At 39.1% G+C, this 20,211-nt stretch overlaps 1 protein-coding gene across 1 annotated transcript in view; it reads left to right on the forward strand.

Moving 5' to 3' along the window:
- CHAT (choline O-acetyltransferase) overlaps nt 1-19,849 on the forward strand; it is a 28,034-nt gene extending 8,185 nt beyond the window's left edge. Inside the window, exons 6-14 of the mRNA XM_054382469.1 lie at nt 728-905; nt 5,168-5,337; nt 7,356-7,456; nt 7,646-7,774; nt 8,897-9,019; nt 10,523-10,664; nt 13,796-13,858; nt 17,814-17,951; nt 19,580-19,849. Coding sequence (XP_054238444.1) covers nt 728-905; nt 5,168-5,337; nt 7,356-7,456; nt 7,646-7,774; nt 8,897-9,019; nt 10,523-10,664; nt 13,796-13,858; nt 17,814-17,951; nt 19,580-19,849 — 1,314 coding nt within the window. The remainder of the gene's footprint in view (nt 1-727; nt 906-5,167; nt 5,338-7,355; nt 7,457-7,645; nt 7,775-8,896; nt 9,020-10,522; nt 10,665-13,795; nt 13,859-17,813; nt 17,952-19,579) is intronic.
- Nucleotides 19,850-20,211: the final 362 nt, after the last annotated feature.

Here is a 20,211-nt window from a genome sequence, read left to right on the forward strand (position 1 = left end):
GAATGTGGCAGAATCAGTTTGCTTTCTCATTCAAACAAAAATGTTTATCAAGCAGAGATGAAACCACAGAGGAAAAAAAAATCTTATTAGAGTGCATTTGCTGGAAATGCTCTTCTCTTGACAGTCAAGTATTGGCACACAATACATGGTGTATATACCACCATCCCATGTAGGGGGCCTAAGCTATGCCTGAAGAAGTTAGCACAGGTGCAGGTAGAAATAGTTAATCAGTCCCAACCAGTAAATGCCATAGAGCAGCAGAGTATGTTGGCTGGGCAGAGTACTTTTATAGTCCATCTTAACTATGTGTAGTACTGGAGCTGCACCCAGAGGACCTCTTGGAATGAAAAGGGGCAGAGCCCTGTGGTCCCTTTGCCAGGAAGTTCTTTAGTTTCTCTGCATTATTTTAAAACAAGTAATAACATTGAAATTATTTACATACTTTCTGAATTTATCTCTTCAGGTTTTTGTAGGCTTATTCAAATAAAGTATGTTTTACTTGATCCTAACATGCAATACAAGCAACTGGAATTTACACTGGTGTAAAAACACAGAAGGAACAAGCCCCATACCAGTTCCCAGTGTTTGTGTGCTCCATTGCCTGTAGGCATGGCTCTCCAAAGCAGGGCTTCATCTCAGAACCTGCCTAGATGAAATCAAAATGTTGGACTAACAAGGGTCCAACCCATCTGTGACTGTTCTTCTGATTTCTGTTATTTTTTTGCAGTTTTTTGTTTTGGATGTTGTCATTAATTTCCGCCGTCTCAGTGAGGGAGATCTTTTCACTCAGTTACGAAAGATAGCCAAAATGGCAGAGAATGAAGAGGAAATGCTTCCTCCAATTGGCCTGCTGACAACAGATGGAAGAACAGAGTGGGCTGAGGCCAGGACAATCCTTATGAAAGGTTAGCAGCAGCAATCCCAGCTTTCTCCTCTTCATCATCTTCCTCCTCTTCATGGTCATCATCGCCTTTCTTTGCTGGGAGTGAACATAACAGCAAATATAGGACTGAATGTGCAACCTCACTGCTGAATTTTTCTAGCAGGCAGAAACTCAGTAGCTGAAGGTGTTCAGATGTTACCAGGGAAGCAGCAAATATGGTTTGGCCCTTTGGCTGTGTATGACTTTTAATTGTTATGCCATGTCAATAGCTCTCACTCCATTCTCTGTTCTTCATCACATAAAGTACATTACATCAGATTCTGTGATTTGTCTTTTCCTTCACACCCATATTGTACAAATAATAATGAAGGCTTTTGGCAACAGACATTTTTCATCTCATCTAACAAAGGCATCTACAAGTTAAATACCTATTGAATCCATCTGTGTAGTCGATGGAGAAAACCAGAAAGTACTAGAGCTTATTCATCCAAATCTTAAGTATCTAGGAAAGGTTACACCAGTCATTATCTGGAGATCTCTGTCTCTCTTCCAACGACAGGCAGCATTTAGCTGTCTTGGATTCTGGACCTGAATGCCTGACTTTAATTCCACCCTTTATTTTAATCTGTTTCAGTCACCTCTATCACTTCATATGTATTTTACCCTGAAGCCCTCTTTTTACCATTGTAAATTAATTATATATTCATTTTTCCCTCCCAGAAAAGTACGTTAACTCATCTCTTCATACCCATGTCATGGTTTAATCCCAGCTGACAACTTAGCACCCAGCTGAGTGCTCACTCACTCCATGAAAATACTACAGAATGCTGCTTTTTTACCAATGCCCTGGAATACACAAGAGTTGCCTACAGTCTCAAAATATGTCTGCCACCCCAGGGAAGATTTTCTCTTTTCTTAGCTGCGTTTATCTATGCCTTTAATAACTTTCTATAGAGACCCCTGGCCATTATCACAACATTATTACACAGTACCAGTCTCACCTTCAGGCTTTCCCTTCCCTGTTTTTTCTTTTTAAAGAAGGAGAAAAAAAATATTCATTAATGAAAACTGAAATAAAGACCTATTCATTTATTTTCATGACACACTTTTAGGTAAAACAGTGAACACCATGAAACTTGCAGCAAAGTCATCTTTGTAAACCTACGTCATCTCAAATTTAAAAAGACAGATCAACAAAAACTAGCAGAACCATCTCTATAGTGTTTTCAGATTGTCTGCTGTTTGCCAAAATATTCATTTTAATGAGAAAGCAAACCAACTCAGTTATGAAGCCGAAAAAAACGAGACTCTGCACTAACAAACATCACAGCCTTCTCTAATCTAAGCAGGAATCCCAACCTAGACAACTCATATTACCACAGCTTCTCTATATAGTGTAACATACTGCTGTTACACATGGATAGGTGATCGTTAATAATCCTCTCTTCTTTCTTATCTGTGCTGAAATGCGCATGCAACAATAACAGAGGAAGAGAAAAACCTCTGTTGAAGCAGTGTGAGGTGGAAGGGGTCACTTCATTACTCTTCCACACAGGGCAGGTAAAGAGAGGATGCTTTGGGACAGAGATCTGTACAATGCTTTCTAGAGGTTATGATGGAGATATGTGTGGACCTGCATAGACCTACAAGTAAGAGCATAGGTCTTCTCACTGAGAAAATATCAAATAAATTGTTATAAACCCAGCCATCACTGATTTATAAACACATTCAGTATTTTAGCTGAATTCACTCTGCCGAACTAACTCTTGTAAGTACAGAAAGTGAACTCTTTCTGCTATAAGGGCTGCTGTCCCACACATACTGTATCTGAATTGGATTCAGAACCATCTTCTCATTTTCCTTCTTAAAACAAAGCCCAAAAACCTCAACTAAATGAAAGTTGAGTGGTCATTTCAATACAATTGTGTGCAGTGGAAAGGAAGAAGGACAAGAAATGTCTTACAGGGTTTTAAGCTTGTTCTCACAATTCTCTTTCATCTCTTTCTCAAAATATTTATTTTCCATCAGATGTCATTGTTTGTGTTTTTTTTCTTATGCAGTTTATGGCTTGCTTCACATGATAATTTTTTTAGTGTTGATCAGCTTTCTGGACATGTCTGCTTCTTTCTGTAAGGGCATCACTCCCCTGTTTTTCTAGCAGAGCTTAATTTTATTCACTCTAAAACCTAGACTCAAAACACCCTGAAGCCGTATGTCAGAATAAGGGCTTCATATCTGTCAAAAATATGTGGGCAACAGCCATAATAATATATATATAAACCTATCAGACAGCATAAAGCAGAATGCTGAGCAAGCTGTAAGCAGTTTGTAAATCACTATCCAAACAGTTTTCCCTTGAAGATGCCTATCCACAAACACCAGCAGCTGACGTACAAAGGCAACTTCCATTCACAGTTAGTTTCAGCCTTTGCATTGATGTGCCCAGGCTATCAATAGGATGAATACCACAATTATGATCAGTCCAGCAAATGTCTGACACTAGAACTTTACAACCAAGAGAACAGGGCCACGTGTAGTCCCTTAAAACATTTCTGAATGCTTTTGAGGAAAATTCATAGGGACATTGATGTTTCACATGTTGTAAAGCAGCCCTGATAACTGACAGAGAGCTCAACCCATCAGTTACAATTTCCTGGCTCAAGTCTCTGTAGAATCTGGCAGGAATACCAGGTGCATTGCCTAGGACTCTGCTGTTGTGGGAAAGGGAAGACAACATACTATGCATTCCATCAGGTCCCTCTCCAGTCTGCGAGAAGTCAGGCTCACCACCCCTATCACTAGGGTCTGTGGCTGACAATGGTCCCTTATAAGAATGCTCAGACTGCACCTTACCTTAATCTGCAAGAGACCAGAGCTTTCTCTCTTCCTTATCAGCCATTGCTATCACTTGCCCCTCCTTCTCTTTTAATTGTGCTTCTTTTTTTTAAACACACAGCACCTGGAGAATGAACCTGGATGATAACAAACATCCAGGTTTTTTTGCTAGCTCCTCACTAATCTCTGTTACTCAATCTGGGAAGGTATAGCTTTTCTTACTTTGAAAAATGCTGTTCCTTGAGAGGATCAAGCTACTTTTCTTTCATATTTGCAAATAGTAAAAACTTGCACATTTTGAAATGGCTCCATATTTCAAATGCTAAGCTGAATTGTTTGGTTTTAATTATTTTTCCATTCTTTCAGCTGAATTCATCTCCCGAATTGAGCATAAATTTGCTGAGGTATAGCAATTAATGATGTTCTATGCTTTTGAATAAAATCAGTTCTTGTTATAGGTTCCACATTTTAATACAGCTCACAATTAAATATTTGCTATGCTTCCAACTGGACCTCAGAAACAAACAAACCTTAGCCTTCATAATAATTCTGGGTTAAAGAAACTGAAAAGAAAAAAATAATGATAAAAAAAACAAACAAACAAACCCCATCCAAACAAACCAATCAAAAACACCCAAACCAAACAAGGAGGAAAGCACTGGGAACAATGTAAAAACAGTCTTTCTAGTCCACCTGTAGAAATAAAAGTGACAGGACAGGGAAAAGAAACAAGAAAGAGAGCCAGGAAAAGCACATTTTATTCAGCAAAACTCTAGAGATAGGAGGGGAGTGGACCATGGCAAGCCATGTTTTTGGCGATACCATGTTCAAGAAACTGAACCTCATAACCTTATCTGCAGCTGCTTTCTCATGTGATGTAGGAAACATACCCAGTCCAGGACTTACTTCTCCAAAGCACAAGAAATCACTGGCCACAGGAGAAAGAAGAGGGTTTTAATACAACACAAAACCAACATGGACCTTTCTGCTCCATGTCCAGAAAAGGGTTATAATGGGAGAACAGCACAAAGCCAGTATAGGCCCTGCTGTTTCAGAACAGGATACTGCAGCACTGCAGCAATAGTGTGAGCTCTGAAATTCTCTGTTTTCCACCTGTACTCTCTATAACTGTTATACATAAAATAAGTAAGCATCCTGGCTTTAAGAGTAAAATAGATCTATTATGTAATATAATTTCTTCAGGAAATGAAAGGCAGAAAAAGAAAGTGGATATTATTGAATCATGTGGAAGATACACAGAGATATTGCAAAAGTTAACATATGAATGAATGCCTTGGTGTAATGCTTCCTTGCACAGAGATGTTCTGCAGACACCAGCTCATGGCAGAGTCAGGGTCAGATCTTCCATGCTCTCTAAGGCATCAGGATTCCCAGCCAGCCCTGCACTACAGGTAAGAGAATGTGAACCTTTCACTCTCTTGTCCCCAGACTCTACTAACCGTGATTCTCTCGACATGATCGAACGATGCATTTGCCTGGTGTGCCTGGACAGCCCAAGCGGAGTGGAACTCAACGATACAAACATGGCATTGCAACTGCTGCATGGGGGAGGCTACCATAGGAACGGGGCCAATCGTTGGTATGACAAACCTATGCAGGTAAAAACCTTACAGTACTGTGATGTTACTTGCACATAACGAGGGACTCCCAATGCTCTCGTGGTAGTGACTGCTTAGAATCCAGTGGGAGAAAGAGGGGAATGTCTTATCAGCATTTTCCAAGGCAGCACAGTTCCTTGCAAGACAGGAAAAGCAGACCTACTGCTTTGTTGTCATTGGGGGGCCTTCTTTAACACAGGCATGCTTTCACCTTCCCTGAAGTTGCCTTTTGACCTTGAGGAGGTAGCGAAATACAAAGACATATAGGTAGGTATAGATCTGATTAAAAAAAGGAAAAAAAAGGCAAACAAAAAAATGCAACCAAACAAAACCATGCACATTGAAATAGACTCAGTCAAATTACATATGCTGGACTAGCATCCCAGAACAAAACCAGAAAAGCACAATATCTTTCTCTGTTTTCTCACACATTTTCCTGATGTCCTAGAAATACTACTGATAATAATTTGGCATGCATTTAAGTTAGTAATAAGTTCTTGCCTAATGGACTGTTTATCCATTTAATTACGTTCTTGTTGGGACTTTCCTGGAAATATGGATTTCTTCAGCCTGTTTCCCCAATCAGATTTTAATTATCATATCTGAAAGTGCCATAATATTATTTTCCATATTTTGCAATAGATCCAAGATGAAGCAATGTATTAATCTTCAACTGTCAACAATGTTGACATCTCATGAAAAATTGAAAGAAACCCTGACTGATACATTGCTTGTACAATGTTTGTTTCTCTTGCCATATCTAATGGCAACATGAAAAGAGAAACCACAAAATTAATTTAACTTACACTGACTTAGTACAAATACATTTCAGTAGTCATTCCTGATTTATATCACTGCAAATGATATTATCAGCAGACTAGTGCTGTGTTTTTAAAGAACAAACCATTTGTCTTTAGTTAGAAACCTCTATTATTTGCCAGGCCCCTAGTTGAAGCATTTCAAGCAGATGACAATAAACAAATTTTTGTTGTTGTTTACTATCAGAAAGTAGCAGAAAAAAAATAAATTTATGTAACATATGAGAAAGTTTCATTTGTCCAGATGTATTCAGGCCAGAAGTAGTTCAAACGTAAAGAGAAATTCTTAGGGGGTAAAATGCAGGATGCATGTTATGTAGGAAGCCATTCTCACAGTAGAACTTGCTCTTTCTCTTTATATTCTTCAACTTTGCAGTAAGGCAATCAAAATCATCCAGTTAAACTTTTTTGCACTGCATGCTCTGTGAAAACTACATGGGAACCAGGGAGGCAGGATGAATATGAATGATACAAATGCACAGGGTGAGCTGAGTGGGAGAAGTTCAGAAGAAGATGCTGCAAAAGAAGTGGAGGTAAAACTCCAGAAAAACAACAGAAAACATATGAGACAAGTAGCAGGTTGGTCTTAGATATCTGCCTTTGTTTGAGATGCAGAAGTAACCAACTGCATAAGTGTATGAACTGCAGTGCAGCAGGTTGTCATCAGCATGTGCAATGAAATCAGGAATGAAGACAAGCAAGGGGGAAATGAGAAAATCCCACCAAACAAAAACAGGTAAAGAAGAAGCAGGACAGTAAAACAAGCTATGAGAAAGCTATCAAATAACAATGAAGTTGATAATTTGGTACAATATTTGTAATAAAATGCAATCCAAGGGGACTTCCCAGATACAGACGTTGTGCTGTCCCCAAATGTCGGAAGAGAACTTGGCCTGTCTTTCCTGTGATGGATTTTCTCTACCATAAAGGAAATGCTGCATCAAATCTCCAATAGGAAGTGATAAATTTTACATTCTTGCAGGATTCAGTCCAAACTAGCAGCATGAAAGGGATCAAATGCAACACCACTAACAGGACAAGAAAGTCATCCACTGATCTGTAAGTCAAAGAAGTTCTTGATGTAAGCAATAAGAAAACCACAGGAAAACAACATCCTATGTTAGGCTACCATCATGGGTAACTTACCAAGAAAATGATTTATTCACTATATATCTTGCACTTGTTCTTCTCTTTGCTTAGTTCGTGATAGGAAGAGATGGAGTCTGTGGTACTGTGTGTGAACATTCTCCTTTTGATGGCATCGTACTGGTGCAATGCGCTGAACACTTGCTCAAGCACATGTGAGTCCCTTTCAGCACCCACTCCAGCCCCCATGAATTCTCTGCCTGCAGCAAATTTCCCCGATGTACAGGGTCACTAAGACCCGCACAACTCTTGGAAATCAGTCATTTACCTGCTAAAAAAAAAGCAATGTTTAACAAATAGATTATTCCTGTTACTTCAGTGACTTCTCTTTCACATACCAACAGGAAAGAAAGCTCCAAGAAATTAGTCCGAGCTGATTCAGTGAGCGAGCTTCCTGCTCCACGGAGACTAAGATGGAAATGTTCCCCTGAAATTCAGACACGTCTGGCATCAGCAGCAGAGAAACTCCAAAGGTAGAAGAGATGGCCCCGTTTTTCTCAGCAATGACTTCAAGCTGGGAACTACTCAGCACATGGTGTGCATGCATGGGTTTTTTCCTTGCCTCCTGCTGCTCCTCATCTTTCCAAGGTGGACATACCTAACATCTTTGCAGGATAAGATCCTTACGAGCTGGAGCTACTCCACTGCATTCAGGGATTGCATTACCATTGTTTTCCTTTCATGTAAATATTAGAAAGCTAAAGACCACTGGAAAAAAAGCAGTTGAGTCTTATTTTCAGAGGATGCACACAGTGCAGGTTCTCTGGTTTATGGGTTTGCCCGAACAAAAGCCAAAGCTAAGGCAATGGGCATACATATAGGAGGCAGTAGAACACAAATGGTTTGAATAAACAATTTGTTTACATCCATGTTGCTCCTACAAAGGTTAGTTCTTCTGACTGTGTTTCCTGCCTGTAGAAGATCCTGCATGATCTTTGGGGGTGGGGAGGGCAATAAGGGATTTTCTTCCAAATTATTTAATCTCAACAGTCAAGCCTGTGATCTCTCCATAGAGAATGAACACATTGGCTGCATGATCAGCTCTAAGTATGTCTGTTGTGATTGCATTAGATGAGACCTCAAAGTGGCTAGAAGCACACAAGAAAGTAGGAAAACATTCAGAATGCAGAGTAATTCCTTTCTAGTTACAAAGGTAGTAGTCCTCTAAATGGAAACTTGCAAGGAGCCTTCTTCAGGTTTTAAATCCACTCATTTCTCACACTAATAATATCACAGAAGTTTGTGGAGAAAGCAAGCCCTGGCTTAGGCTTCAGGAGTGAAACCACTAGGGTTTGTTGTGTTGTTTTTTTGTTTTGTTTTGTTTCAAAAAGGTGTTTTACTTAAATGAGCAGAATGACCTGAGTGCCACAACTCATTTTAATGCTGCAGAAAATAAACTCAATCTAGAACCTGTATGAATAAGGTACTGACTAGGAACAAGTTACCAAAGGCCAGGACTGTATGCAGATCAGGAGCCAACTCACCTCCAAGTGGGTACAGACAGGAAATGATCTCTGAGTTTTATTTGCAAACAGGAATGGAATATAAGATTCTTGCATCTCCTGCTGCAGTAACTACCTCTGCTTGATTTCCAGGCTAGTAAAAAATCTGGACTTTACTGCCTACAAGTTTGATAAGTATGGAAAGGAATTTATTAAGAAACAAAAGATTAGCCCAGATGCCTACATTCAAGTAGCACTTCAGCTGGCATTTTACAGGTAAGGCTAATTCAAATCATAGCAACAAGATAGCACAAGAAGAGATTCACAACTTACTTTTTTTCATACAGAGGACCCATTTTTATCTCAGAGCCCAAACAAATGTCTACTGCACGTGAATGAGTGATCTTGTCATGACTGTAGGTCAGACAGGATAACAAATTGCCACCTGGTTCTGTAAGAGAGTACTCACTTCCTTCACTTCCTTTCCCTCTCCTTGCTCTACCTTCCCATCCCTATGTCCCACACACACCATTCTCAGCCAGTACCCTATCCCCAGCTGTCTCTGCACTTGGCATAGAGAAGAGGGTGAGGATGTGGCAGGGAGTGGTAGACAGCCTTGCAACCCACCAAAAGAGAAGCAGATAGGGAGTCCAAGTTTCTGGAGCAGAAACACTTCCCTGCCACTGTGCATAGCTTGGGAGGAACCATGGCAGTAACCCATAGCTCACCACATATGTACCCCTTGCATTCAGAGCAAAAAGCATTCACAGAGAAAAATACTGCTGCAGTATATCAGATCAGAGTTCCTACACAAGGTAGTAAATACTGCTGCTTCCTTCTTCACAGGTATACTAAGACTTGACAATATCCTCTAATTACCATGGTATACCAAAGTTAAAATCTCTTTTATATGTTATCAAAACAGCTAACACTCCAGACTAGATACTGGTTGCATGTTTCCTGCAGAACAGCCTATTAGACAAATAACTCTTTATCATGTCAAATTAAAACCTGAAGTGGTCTTTACCATAGATGTCTAACACATTTTGTGTACTCCATTAACATCTGTTAAACATCCATTTTGTGAATTCTATTAACCAAACTCCAACAATGACCTGGTCCAAGACTTTCATCTGGATCCCAGCCATGATATAAAATCCATGCAAACAACAAAAACCTTAGGGGACAGGTCTGTTCTGAAAGCCTTGCTTCAATGTGAAGGCACAGTAGGTCTCCTGAAGCAAGGAACAGTAGCTATATATCTGGACCCAAATTAAACAAAAGCCTTCACATGCTGTCCTATTTGTTATGTGAATTTTCATTACAGCTCACAGTCTCAATTAGCACCCTTTTCCCCTTTTAGTTTTGTATTTTTCTTTCACACACAAGCTGCTTTTTTTTTGTTTTAAATAAAACATGTTTCAAGCTCCTAAGTATATGATTAATTATACTATTATTTTATGATGCAGTACAAATAAAACATTCCTTGAGATCTTTCAGTAAATTTAGTTTTACTAGCCTTGTTTTACACATCAAGTCATTTTTTACTAGCAGTGCATAACTAAAATATATACAGCAATGTGCAGCTCCTCGTATCATGAAGGAATGAGCATCCATCTTTTTTAAGTTTCTTATGGAACTCTATCAACATTAAGATGAATACTATGCAAAAAATAAATCATGGCTGTAACAACAAAGCGTGCCAACCCTATATTTCTTTTAGTCTTTATGACCCCCTGGAAATAATTATTCTGTGTTTTTCTTACTTCATTCTCTCAGATGCCACAGGAAACTTGTCCCTACTTACGAAAGTGCTTCCATACGCCGGTTTGATGAGGGCAGAGTCGACAATATTAGGTCTGCTACCCCTGAAGCATTTGCTTTTGTAAAAGCAATGAGTGATGAAAAGACACCTCTGTCGGTACGTTGGTCCCTCTGCCTTCTTTGGCAAACACTAAGCAAATAATGTATTTGTGATCCCCCATCTCTCACTTTTTGGTGGTTAACTGAGAATGTAAGGGCATAGAGCAGGATAGTTGCCTTACAGAATTTTGCTTTTTGTGCAAACCAACCATGAAGCTAAATATAAATATTTCTTCGTTTTTTTTTATTCACATGTCAGAAAGATTCAGAGGTGCCTAAACATGGCATTATAAGAAACAAAACATTTGAATTTAGTGTTAGTACTGTCTTCTAAATGATCTATCATCAGCTCCAAATTCTGCTCCCTGGAGAGATCCAGGCTGAGCATATGAAGTTCAGGTTAATTATGTTGCACACCAGGGGATGTGCCTGGCAGGGCCTCTGCAGTAGACAGCCTTGGTGCAGACTGCAATGTGGTATAGTTCACATACTTTAATTTCTGGGTAAGGTGGGTATGTTCTGGCTGATCTTTTGGCTTTGAAGGAATGTTTTGTCCAAATAGAGTTCATTTTATAGGATCCTAGAGGGGGCTAAATCTTCATGATGAAAAAGCTTCATCAGTTTAATAAAACTTCTCCCCAAACTATCCTGACATCAATCTGAAAAAAAAAGAAGATAGAAAAAATTAAATTGCCTTGCTTTGAGACACCACCATCTGTTTGCCAGAAGCATGAGTACTGTGCATGAGTACTGTACATAGTAGATGGGGGTGCAAAGAGGTACAGCTGAGAGAGCTGAGACTATAGCTGCACAAACAGCTTTGTGCACTGTCCCGCCCAACATCCCTGGAGAGCCTTCCTCAACGTCTCTCTGTATGCTGCTTCCACCCACTGCACTTCACTGCTGCACAGGGAATTTCCAGGTGGCTGTTCAGATGCAAAATGCTGCCACAATATAGATTTACTTTACACAGTAAGCCCACTTCAGTGGCAACAGCCCACATGGCTGTTCTTTAGAATCTAGCATAGCATTACTAGAAGTATTAGTGGGCTGTGGATTAATGAAATACTGTAAACCAAGCTCTAACATCCCAGAGGATGAGGAAAATTTGCCCAGGGAAGTGCTCCTCCACTGCTTCTTCAGCCTCCTTAACTTTACCATGCCCAGAACTCAGCTTGGGAAGAAGGAGACTCAAGTAAATTCCAAGTTAAAATGATAACTCAAAGGAAACCTGAAGTAACTCCTTATGCTGAGTGGGGAGCTCAAGGCAGACTATAACCATACTATTACACATAATAGTGACTACCATATGGTAGAAAAGAAGAGGTGGTTGTTACTTGTTGTTAGAGCCCTTCTAACAACATGCTTCCTAATCATATTTCATTAGAAGCTGCCATCATCTGTGCCCACCTTTCACTCCACATTTGGCCACTCAGCTTTCCCCCAGACCCAATGCACATTGTTGCACAATGACTGTACTCCAAGGAGGAGCTATCCTGCTCCCAGCACATCATTTTGCCAGATCCTTCTTGTTCCCTTCAACAGTCTCTTCCTACCTTCCTTATTCCAACACTTGCTGACTTTGGAAGCTACCCCAAAGCTTCAGCATTTCTCGTTGTTTGACCACAAAAATCTGAGATTGTGCTCACCTTTCCCAGCATCCTGAACTGTGCTGCTTCACACAAGCAAGCAGCAAGTCATGTATGTCTAGAATGAACCCAGCTTCAGCCCCCAAGTCTTATATTTCATGCTTTGGCAGTTCCAAATATGGAGAATAATGGTCTCATTCCCCCTGAAAAACCTGTAATCACAATGCAAACCAATACACTGGATAGTTACCCTGGCTTCTTGCCTGCCAAGAGATGTAAAGGGCATTTAAACTGAGCTGTGCTTATTCTTTGCAACAAACTTTTAGAAATCTTTGTTTTGATGCGAACATCTTTATCCTTCAGTTCAAAATGATGCATATTATTATCACAGAATCGTTACAAACAAAATTCACTTCATACAACCCTATTCCAAGATAATTTCTTTAGACCTACAGATTGTCTCTGGGTGTGAAGGGGTTAATTCTATTTTTTGGACAGAGAGATGCATCACTTGCTTTAAACAGGCTTCAACCCCCCAAAATATTGTTTGTTAATAGTCATTAGTCCAAATCAAACAAAAATTTCTATCTGATGCTAATAAAAATCATCTTCCAACAATAGCTTGAACCAACACCAAAGATTGATTGAGTCAGATTGATTCTCTAGCTGGAGAAATATCTCATGCATTTGACACTTGTAAAAGAAGCAGCAAATGACACTGCAGAGATTGCCTGAATAGCTGTAAATTAATTGGATTTAAAGACTGCATTTGGTAATTTAATCTAACAGAACTGAGCCCTAGCTCTAGCTCTGTGGGAAAAAAAAAAAAATCATTGGGCTCTGTATTTTGAAGGTCCCTGCTGGTGGCCTTGAATTGCTTCTAAAATGAATTCTTTGTTCAAAAGATCATTCATCGTCCATAGGAGCTGAAGGTTCCCTGTTTATCTGGACACCCAGTCATTTCTGCCTGTTTCAGGGCCTCCCAAAGATCCAGTGTCGGACTTGATGTACAGCAGGGCAGCACTTCTTAGGATCATTCCCCTAATACAAAAGGCTGCCATTTGACAGGAGTCAAAATTTATTAGCTTGTTATCTGAAAAGTGAGGCTTCTGTGGAGGGTAGAGCAGCCTTGGAAAATTCTAGATGCCCTTTCACACACAGGAGTAATTCTTTGACTGGCTGGTAAAATATCAGTAATGGCTTTCATTAATATCAATGTCATTGTCTGTATGAACTATTCTGAAGAAAACATACTTCCTGGTTGTTTTGAAAACACCAAATTACACTTCTTCAGATGGAGCAGTTTAATTAGTAATAATCTAATACCCCCGAAACCCATGGGAGGAATACACAGAAGGAACTACAAATCTTTCCTTGATTTCAAACAAAGCACTACCAATAAACCTTTGCACAACCAGACACCACTGCTGATCAGGACATTGAATCCTTATGGCTTTTCATTTATAAGAAGTGCTTATACCTGTGCCAGGAGCAAAGGACATTTGAGAGTGCTTGCTGTCTGGCTGATGGTTAATTGATGGAAGATGCTATTTCTTTGAGAGTCTATCAACTAATAGATATATTTTGATTCCCCCAACAGGATTCTGAGAAGATGCAGAGATTTAAGGATGCAATTGCAGCTCAGACTAATTACACTATTCTGGTAAGTAAAACACTGCTTTGTCTGGAATAAGGACTAGTTTTTTTTTTTTTTTTTTTAAAAAAAGTACAAAGATGCAACCATTAACTATTTAAGCACTAGGAAAAGTAAGAACCTCTAAACAGGAAAGTAACTGCTATGTCACACTTAGAAAACTTTCTGATGGCCTAAATACCATCCAAATATTCACATTCAACCAACCTCATCTTAAAACAATACTTGCTGGAAAACAAGATAACAAAATTCTCCATTAGACATCAGCAACAAGATATTGGCATGGGCACTAGTCCTCTTATTTAGAACTCTGTATTTAATATATCCTCAGGGAATGTGCATCTGTGAAACATTTATGATTTGTATCTGTGTCATAATCAGGAGTCATAGCCACAAATTAGGTTTCCTCCAAGCTTGGTGTTGTATAACATATCAATTCAAAAATTGCCTACATCTTGAAGAGCTTGCAATCAAAATTTAATAAAGTTTTTTTTTATATATAAATACTGAAAGGTTTGCAAGGAAGAACAGAAGCCAGATAAAATAAGGCATTATTCTGTGTTCTCAGAGATCAACATGACATGTTAGATATGAAGAGAGCCAAGAAAAGTGGCAATAGACTATTTTAATGGGGACAAGCCGAGAGCCTTATTAGGATGAGAAGTAAGGAAAGCTTAAAAGCAGTCAACTTAACTTCTGTGTAACATGCAAGAGAAATAAAACTCCAGCTGCAAAATCCATAAATCCAGATCCCCCAAATTTACAGATATTTAGACCCATAGGCAATAACATTCCAGATAAGCTCAAGACAGCTATAACACATTGGGAACTGCCCCCCACCCCTGCCTAAAACTAACCATTCCTGCATTTTCTGATGTTTTACTTCCATAGAGGAGAGATGTCTGTGTCTGGGACCTGATCCTCAGATGGATTGACAAATACATTCCAAAGTGCCATTTCTACTATAGACCCTTGACAATGAGGGAAACATTATAAGATTTTCCCTTTTAAAGACCTGAATGCAGTATCTAACAACAAAAGGGTGTTCTCCAGTGAAGAAACCAGTTTAGTATCATATACAACTCATTTTCTGTTGATCAAAAATGGGACGATTCAGCCTGGGTAATGCTCTACATCCCACTTTGCCAAGACAAAACACAGACTTACTCTACAAACAAGTTAAGTTAAGTCAAACCAGTCATGAAATTAATGAATGTTAATAACCATCTATGTTAAATAAATTTGCTGTATATGGTTTTGCCTCAGACCATTGCCTAAAAAACTCACATTGCTGATTACTGTTTAAATATTCATAATATTCAAGAAACTGTACGCTTCCAGAAGTGGTACCAAAGGTATACTCAGAGCACCAGAGAGGTGAAGTGTTGCTTTCAGGTAGGATTTGTTCCTAAGACTATGAAACAAATGAAGCAGGGAAGAAAAACAATTTAGTGCTTTGAGCCTTGTGCTGGGAACTCACACCTTAGGAGCTGAGACTCCACATCCCCTTTAAAGCAGACACAAGTCTTATTTCAGGACAACTGTCTCACCTGAACCATCTCAGGGTACAACAAGCACAACATACTGTAGGTCTACTAGGTCATAATCAGTGCAATTCCTATACATCTTTAAAAGAAGAAAATTCCATATATTCCTCCCTCCAAGTCATTTCAATTTCAGAAACTGTTATAAAATTCAACCTCCAGTGTTGTTCATAGGAAAAGATTAAAATCACGATCAGAAAATTAATCTTCAAATTTAAAAAAGTCTCCAGGTATTTCCACTCATCAAGCTCCCCTTGCTTTTTCAGAACAGCAGAATGTAATTGTGCCTTTAAACTATGGGCAAGACTTACATGGTCTGACTAAATTGTGTGTAACAGACTGAAATGTAATAGCTCCTAAGAAAAACAAACAAACAAAAAAATTTACTTCATAAAACAAAAAGCAATTTAATGATTTTATTTCCCCTTGTTAGGGCTTACTAGTAGCATTGCTATCTTAAATGTGGAGCTCTAAAATTCAATTTAGCACCGTTTTTTCCTACGCGTTGGCTCACAGTTTATTTCGTTAGCCTGTCTCGGCCTCTCTTCAGACATGACATTGATCTATGTTGCAAAAATGTCATTGCTAGCAGCCTTGTAAATCTTGTGTGATAGCAAAAATATTTCCCTTGATTATCAAGTCAGTTTCCCTCTATGGAAAAAACAACATAAATGCTGCCCTGATGTATGCTACCTTTTTGCAAGCATCCATGCTGTGTCTGGGCTGATAAACAAACAGGCCCTGTACCAATGGGTGCCTACTTCTCAATAAGCCAAACAAGATTATGCACTCCTGCCCCCCTGCTTCAGGCACTTATGAATGATTAAAATAATTCTTAAGAGGAAAAGCAAACTTGTGTTGTTTTTTTTTTCCTGTTGTTTTGTTGTTTATTTCTAAATTCTCCCTTTAAGAGAAAAAAATACCACAAGAACAAAACAAGTTTGCAGTCTTTTTTAAATCCTGCCTTGTTTCCTTTATTACATGGGACATATGCCATCCGTTCTGCTCTTGGAATAGTACAAGGTCCCTTTCTCAGCATTCCCTTCCTACCTGACTTCAGCCTGTTACCATAATCATGCTCTTGCCAGCCAGAATAAATCTAAACTGAAGGTTTTTCAACACGTTTTAAGGAGGCAATTACTGCTTGGCTGGAAAGATTTTTTGATTTGGTTTCCTAATGAACCAGAGCTCTGTAACTCTGCTGCCTGTCCATTTCCCACTACTGGCTTTTGATCCTGTTAGCCATCTTCAGTCACATTTGTTTAGCAGGGCAAAGATCTTAAAGCTAATAAATTCCTCAAATCTACAGCATTAGGTGTCTGGATAGAGAAAAAAAGCCAAGCCTAGCAAATTTATGACAGAAAGACTAGCTGCAGGCTCAGCAATAGTTCTTGTGAGCTGGGTAGCTGGTCACCACCATGCCCCTGCTGCTGTTGTTCAGCCACTGCACATGCCTGTAGCCATAAGACAGGAGAAGAACTTGGTGACGTTCAAGAGAAGGGCTTTGGGGCAATCATGGCTGGTTCTGCTTGGGGGATGCTGGTAAGCAGAGACACAGGCAAGCAGGATGGCAAGTAGACTGCTCTAGGTCTCTTTCTTGTCAAGCACATTACTCTGTTAAACCCTGTTAAACCTTTGTTAAAACCTGGACTATGGTACCATCCAACTATTCTATTTTAAACCTACGGTTTTCAATTGCTGTATTAGGGTGACAGCTAAAGTAATAGCTACCCCCAAGATAACCCTGTTCTGCAATAAAGCCAGCACAGGGAGAAGGGGAGGGAGTTGGGATACTTCAGTGATTAATTAAATTGAGAAGACTTCTGTGTCCCTAATCCCTGATTTCTCAAGAGGTGGGGCATGTTAGTAGATCTGCAATGGGTCATTTGTAAATCTGTGATCACTGTTAAAACTGTTATAGACATGTACCACTCTTTGGAGCTAAATTTTACAGAATGACAGATGCTTTATCTGAGTGCAGCACAGGTAGCAAAGCAATGACAGATTAATTCATTCCAATTTGGAGGTGTTTTGGAGCCTCTTATATTGACATATAACACAAGTGGTGCACAGGATTTTCCAGAACACACTTATACAATTTAAGGTGTCCCCCCATGCTCCCTTCAGCAGCTTTGGAAGCCCAGCCATTGATATTCAGCTCTGAGAAACAAAAAACACCTAAGAACACCAGGTATCAGCACATAATGCATCTCAAGATCATCTCCTTCCTAATGTTTACATGTGCAGAGCTCCATGTGAATTTCTTGTTACTGATCATCAGGAAAGTATATAAAGTAACATCTGAACATTACATCGCTCAAACCAAGTTCATCAACTCTGACCAGAAAACCATGCAATAATAGCCAATAAAATGTCTCCCTACTCAGTTAAATGCTGGTGTCTTACTGTGTTGTACACAGGCTATTACTGGAATGGCAATAGACAATCACCTGCTTGGGCTCAGAGAGGTGGCACGGGAACACTTCAAGGAACTGCCAGAGATATTTACAGATGAGACATACTTGACAAGCAACCGATTCATCCTCTCGACCAGCCAGGTGAGTTTCTCTTGTCCACTGGTCTTGCCAAGCCAAGACTGATTTGTGTTCTGCAAGACTCTGTACCTCACAGTGAGAATTTAAAAAAAAAAAAAAATCTAGTACCATCAAGAACCACCAAGAAGTCTGCAACATTCTCAAATTTGATCCATTCTGCAAAATCATCACAGTGAATACTGACTGAAGTTACCATGTCCCTTGCAACATCTTAAAGCCCTTCCCAGAAAGTCTGGAAACACCCACAAGCATAGTAAAATTTCCATTGAGGGCTCAGTGTTTTCTCACTTTCCAAACTACATTTCTTTCCGTTTCCTTTTTTCTCCTCCTTCTCCTGAGGAGACAGCTCAAGTGGGAATTCTTTAATGCAGTGACAGTACAGCCACAAACCAGAGAGGATGCCACTCTGAGATACAAAAGCTAAGAGCTTTAAGGTAGCTGTGTTTGAAACCTTCAAGAACCTTCAGTTATTTGGTGTAAGAATGGCAACCTCTGCAGGCATGGATTTATAGACATTCTAGACATTTACAGACGTTTATGGAGTTACAATTATTTGCAACTATACTGACCTACTGTAAGAGTCAACACTTCCTACATTTAATGTTCTAAATAAAGAAATGTCTTTATAGCATATAGCCTAAAAATTAAATGTTTTATTGCCTGTAGTAGCTGTCCTAATGAAAGAAGAAGTCTGTGTAGGAATTCATTTACCGAAACACTAACCCAACTGCACAGAGTGGAACTTTGTAACAAAAGAGACTTATAATACCATGCTACAGCATAAAACCTTAATAAGTAATTTGATCTTGTCATAATGTTTGTAAGCTTTCAGACATGAGTGAATGTAACCAACATACTACTACATAAATTCTCCAAGAAACTATCCATGTGCTTCTGAATAGCTTTATGGCCTTCGGCTGTTGCACAGCAAATTTATCTGACAATTCTATGGCTCTATTAGGAGGACTAATGGCTTGTTCTACACCATTAAAAAGCCAAATGTCATTTGTGAAGGCCCATGTGCACAAAGTCTGAAACATACAGATTTCTAACACATCTCTTTTTCTACAGGAGAAAGCATTTCACTCCTGCATTATGCCATAATTAAATTGAGGTGCAGAAGAAATTTAGTACCTAGAGGCATTAAAATGTGCTTTTATACAGCATTCCACTAGACGTTATTATTAGAAATGCATAATATTACTTTCTATAATTTATAACAATCTCTACATTACATGTTTGATGTAATTGTAAAATAACCTTTAGAAATTAAAAACCCCAGAGAAGTTTTATGTATCATAATTTTACATATCAGAATCTCATACAGCCTTAAAAATCCCCCATTAGTAACAAAGCTTATAGCTGTTAAAGATACATATAAAGTGAACAAAGAAATGTGTTACACCCACTTCGAATGATACCAGTTTTCAAATGGTGGCAAATAAACAGAGCAGTCAAATTCTATACTGTGAGCAGCTTCCAAGTATCAGCTGCAGTGATATTCTTCAGGGAGGACTCACCACATTTCCAGGATTGATAGCATTTGCTCTTCTTTTTCCTCTCTCCTAACCAGTTGATTTCAGGTGCTGTGATTAATCAGAGATCACTCTTTACCTTCTCCCTGCAACCAGGTTCCAACTACTATGGAAATGTTCTGCTGCTATGGGCCTGTGGTGCCCAATGGTTATGGGGCGTGTTATAACCCTCAACAAGAGCATATATTATTCTGCATCTCAAGCTTTAAAGACTGTAAAGAAACCTCCTCAGATATGTTTGCAAAAGCTGTGGAAGAAAGTCTCCTAGAAATGAAAGATCTGTGCAGCAAATGCAGTTCTACTACAGCAAAGCCACCTGCTAAACAAGCAACAGCCACAGACCTGCAGAGTGACCGCAAACTCTAAGAGGCTGTGGGAATTATTCTCCTGAATCCACCTTATGAAGAAACCATGATATAATTGTTCAAAGGCAAGGTAGTACTAGTAATTATGTTAGTATAGAACCAAAATACTATTTGTTTTACATTGTTCCCAAAATTTAAAACCATGTGCATACTAAATCTACCATTTCTTGCTTGAGAGTAAGCAAAAAAGATATGGTCTCACAGGCTTAAATGAAGGAGGAAGTAGTATGAGTATGTGTTGTACTACCATTTCTAACCATAATTAACTTATGCCATTTTCTCTAAAAAATAGAGTAAGTTTGTATATGACAAATTAAATACTAAGGCATAGCAATTACTTAATATCTCCTGCAAGTAATTCTA

Source organism: Indicator indicator, chromosome 7, assembly GCF_027791375.1.
Source record: "Indicator indicator isolate 239-I01 chromosome 7, UM_Iind_1.1, whole genome shotgun sequence".
NCBI lineage: Eukaryota > Metazoa > Chordata > Aves > Piciformes > Indicatoridae > Indicator > Indicator indicator.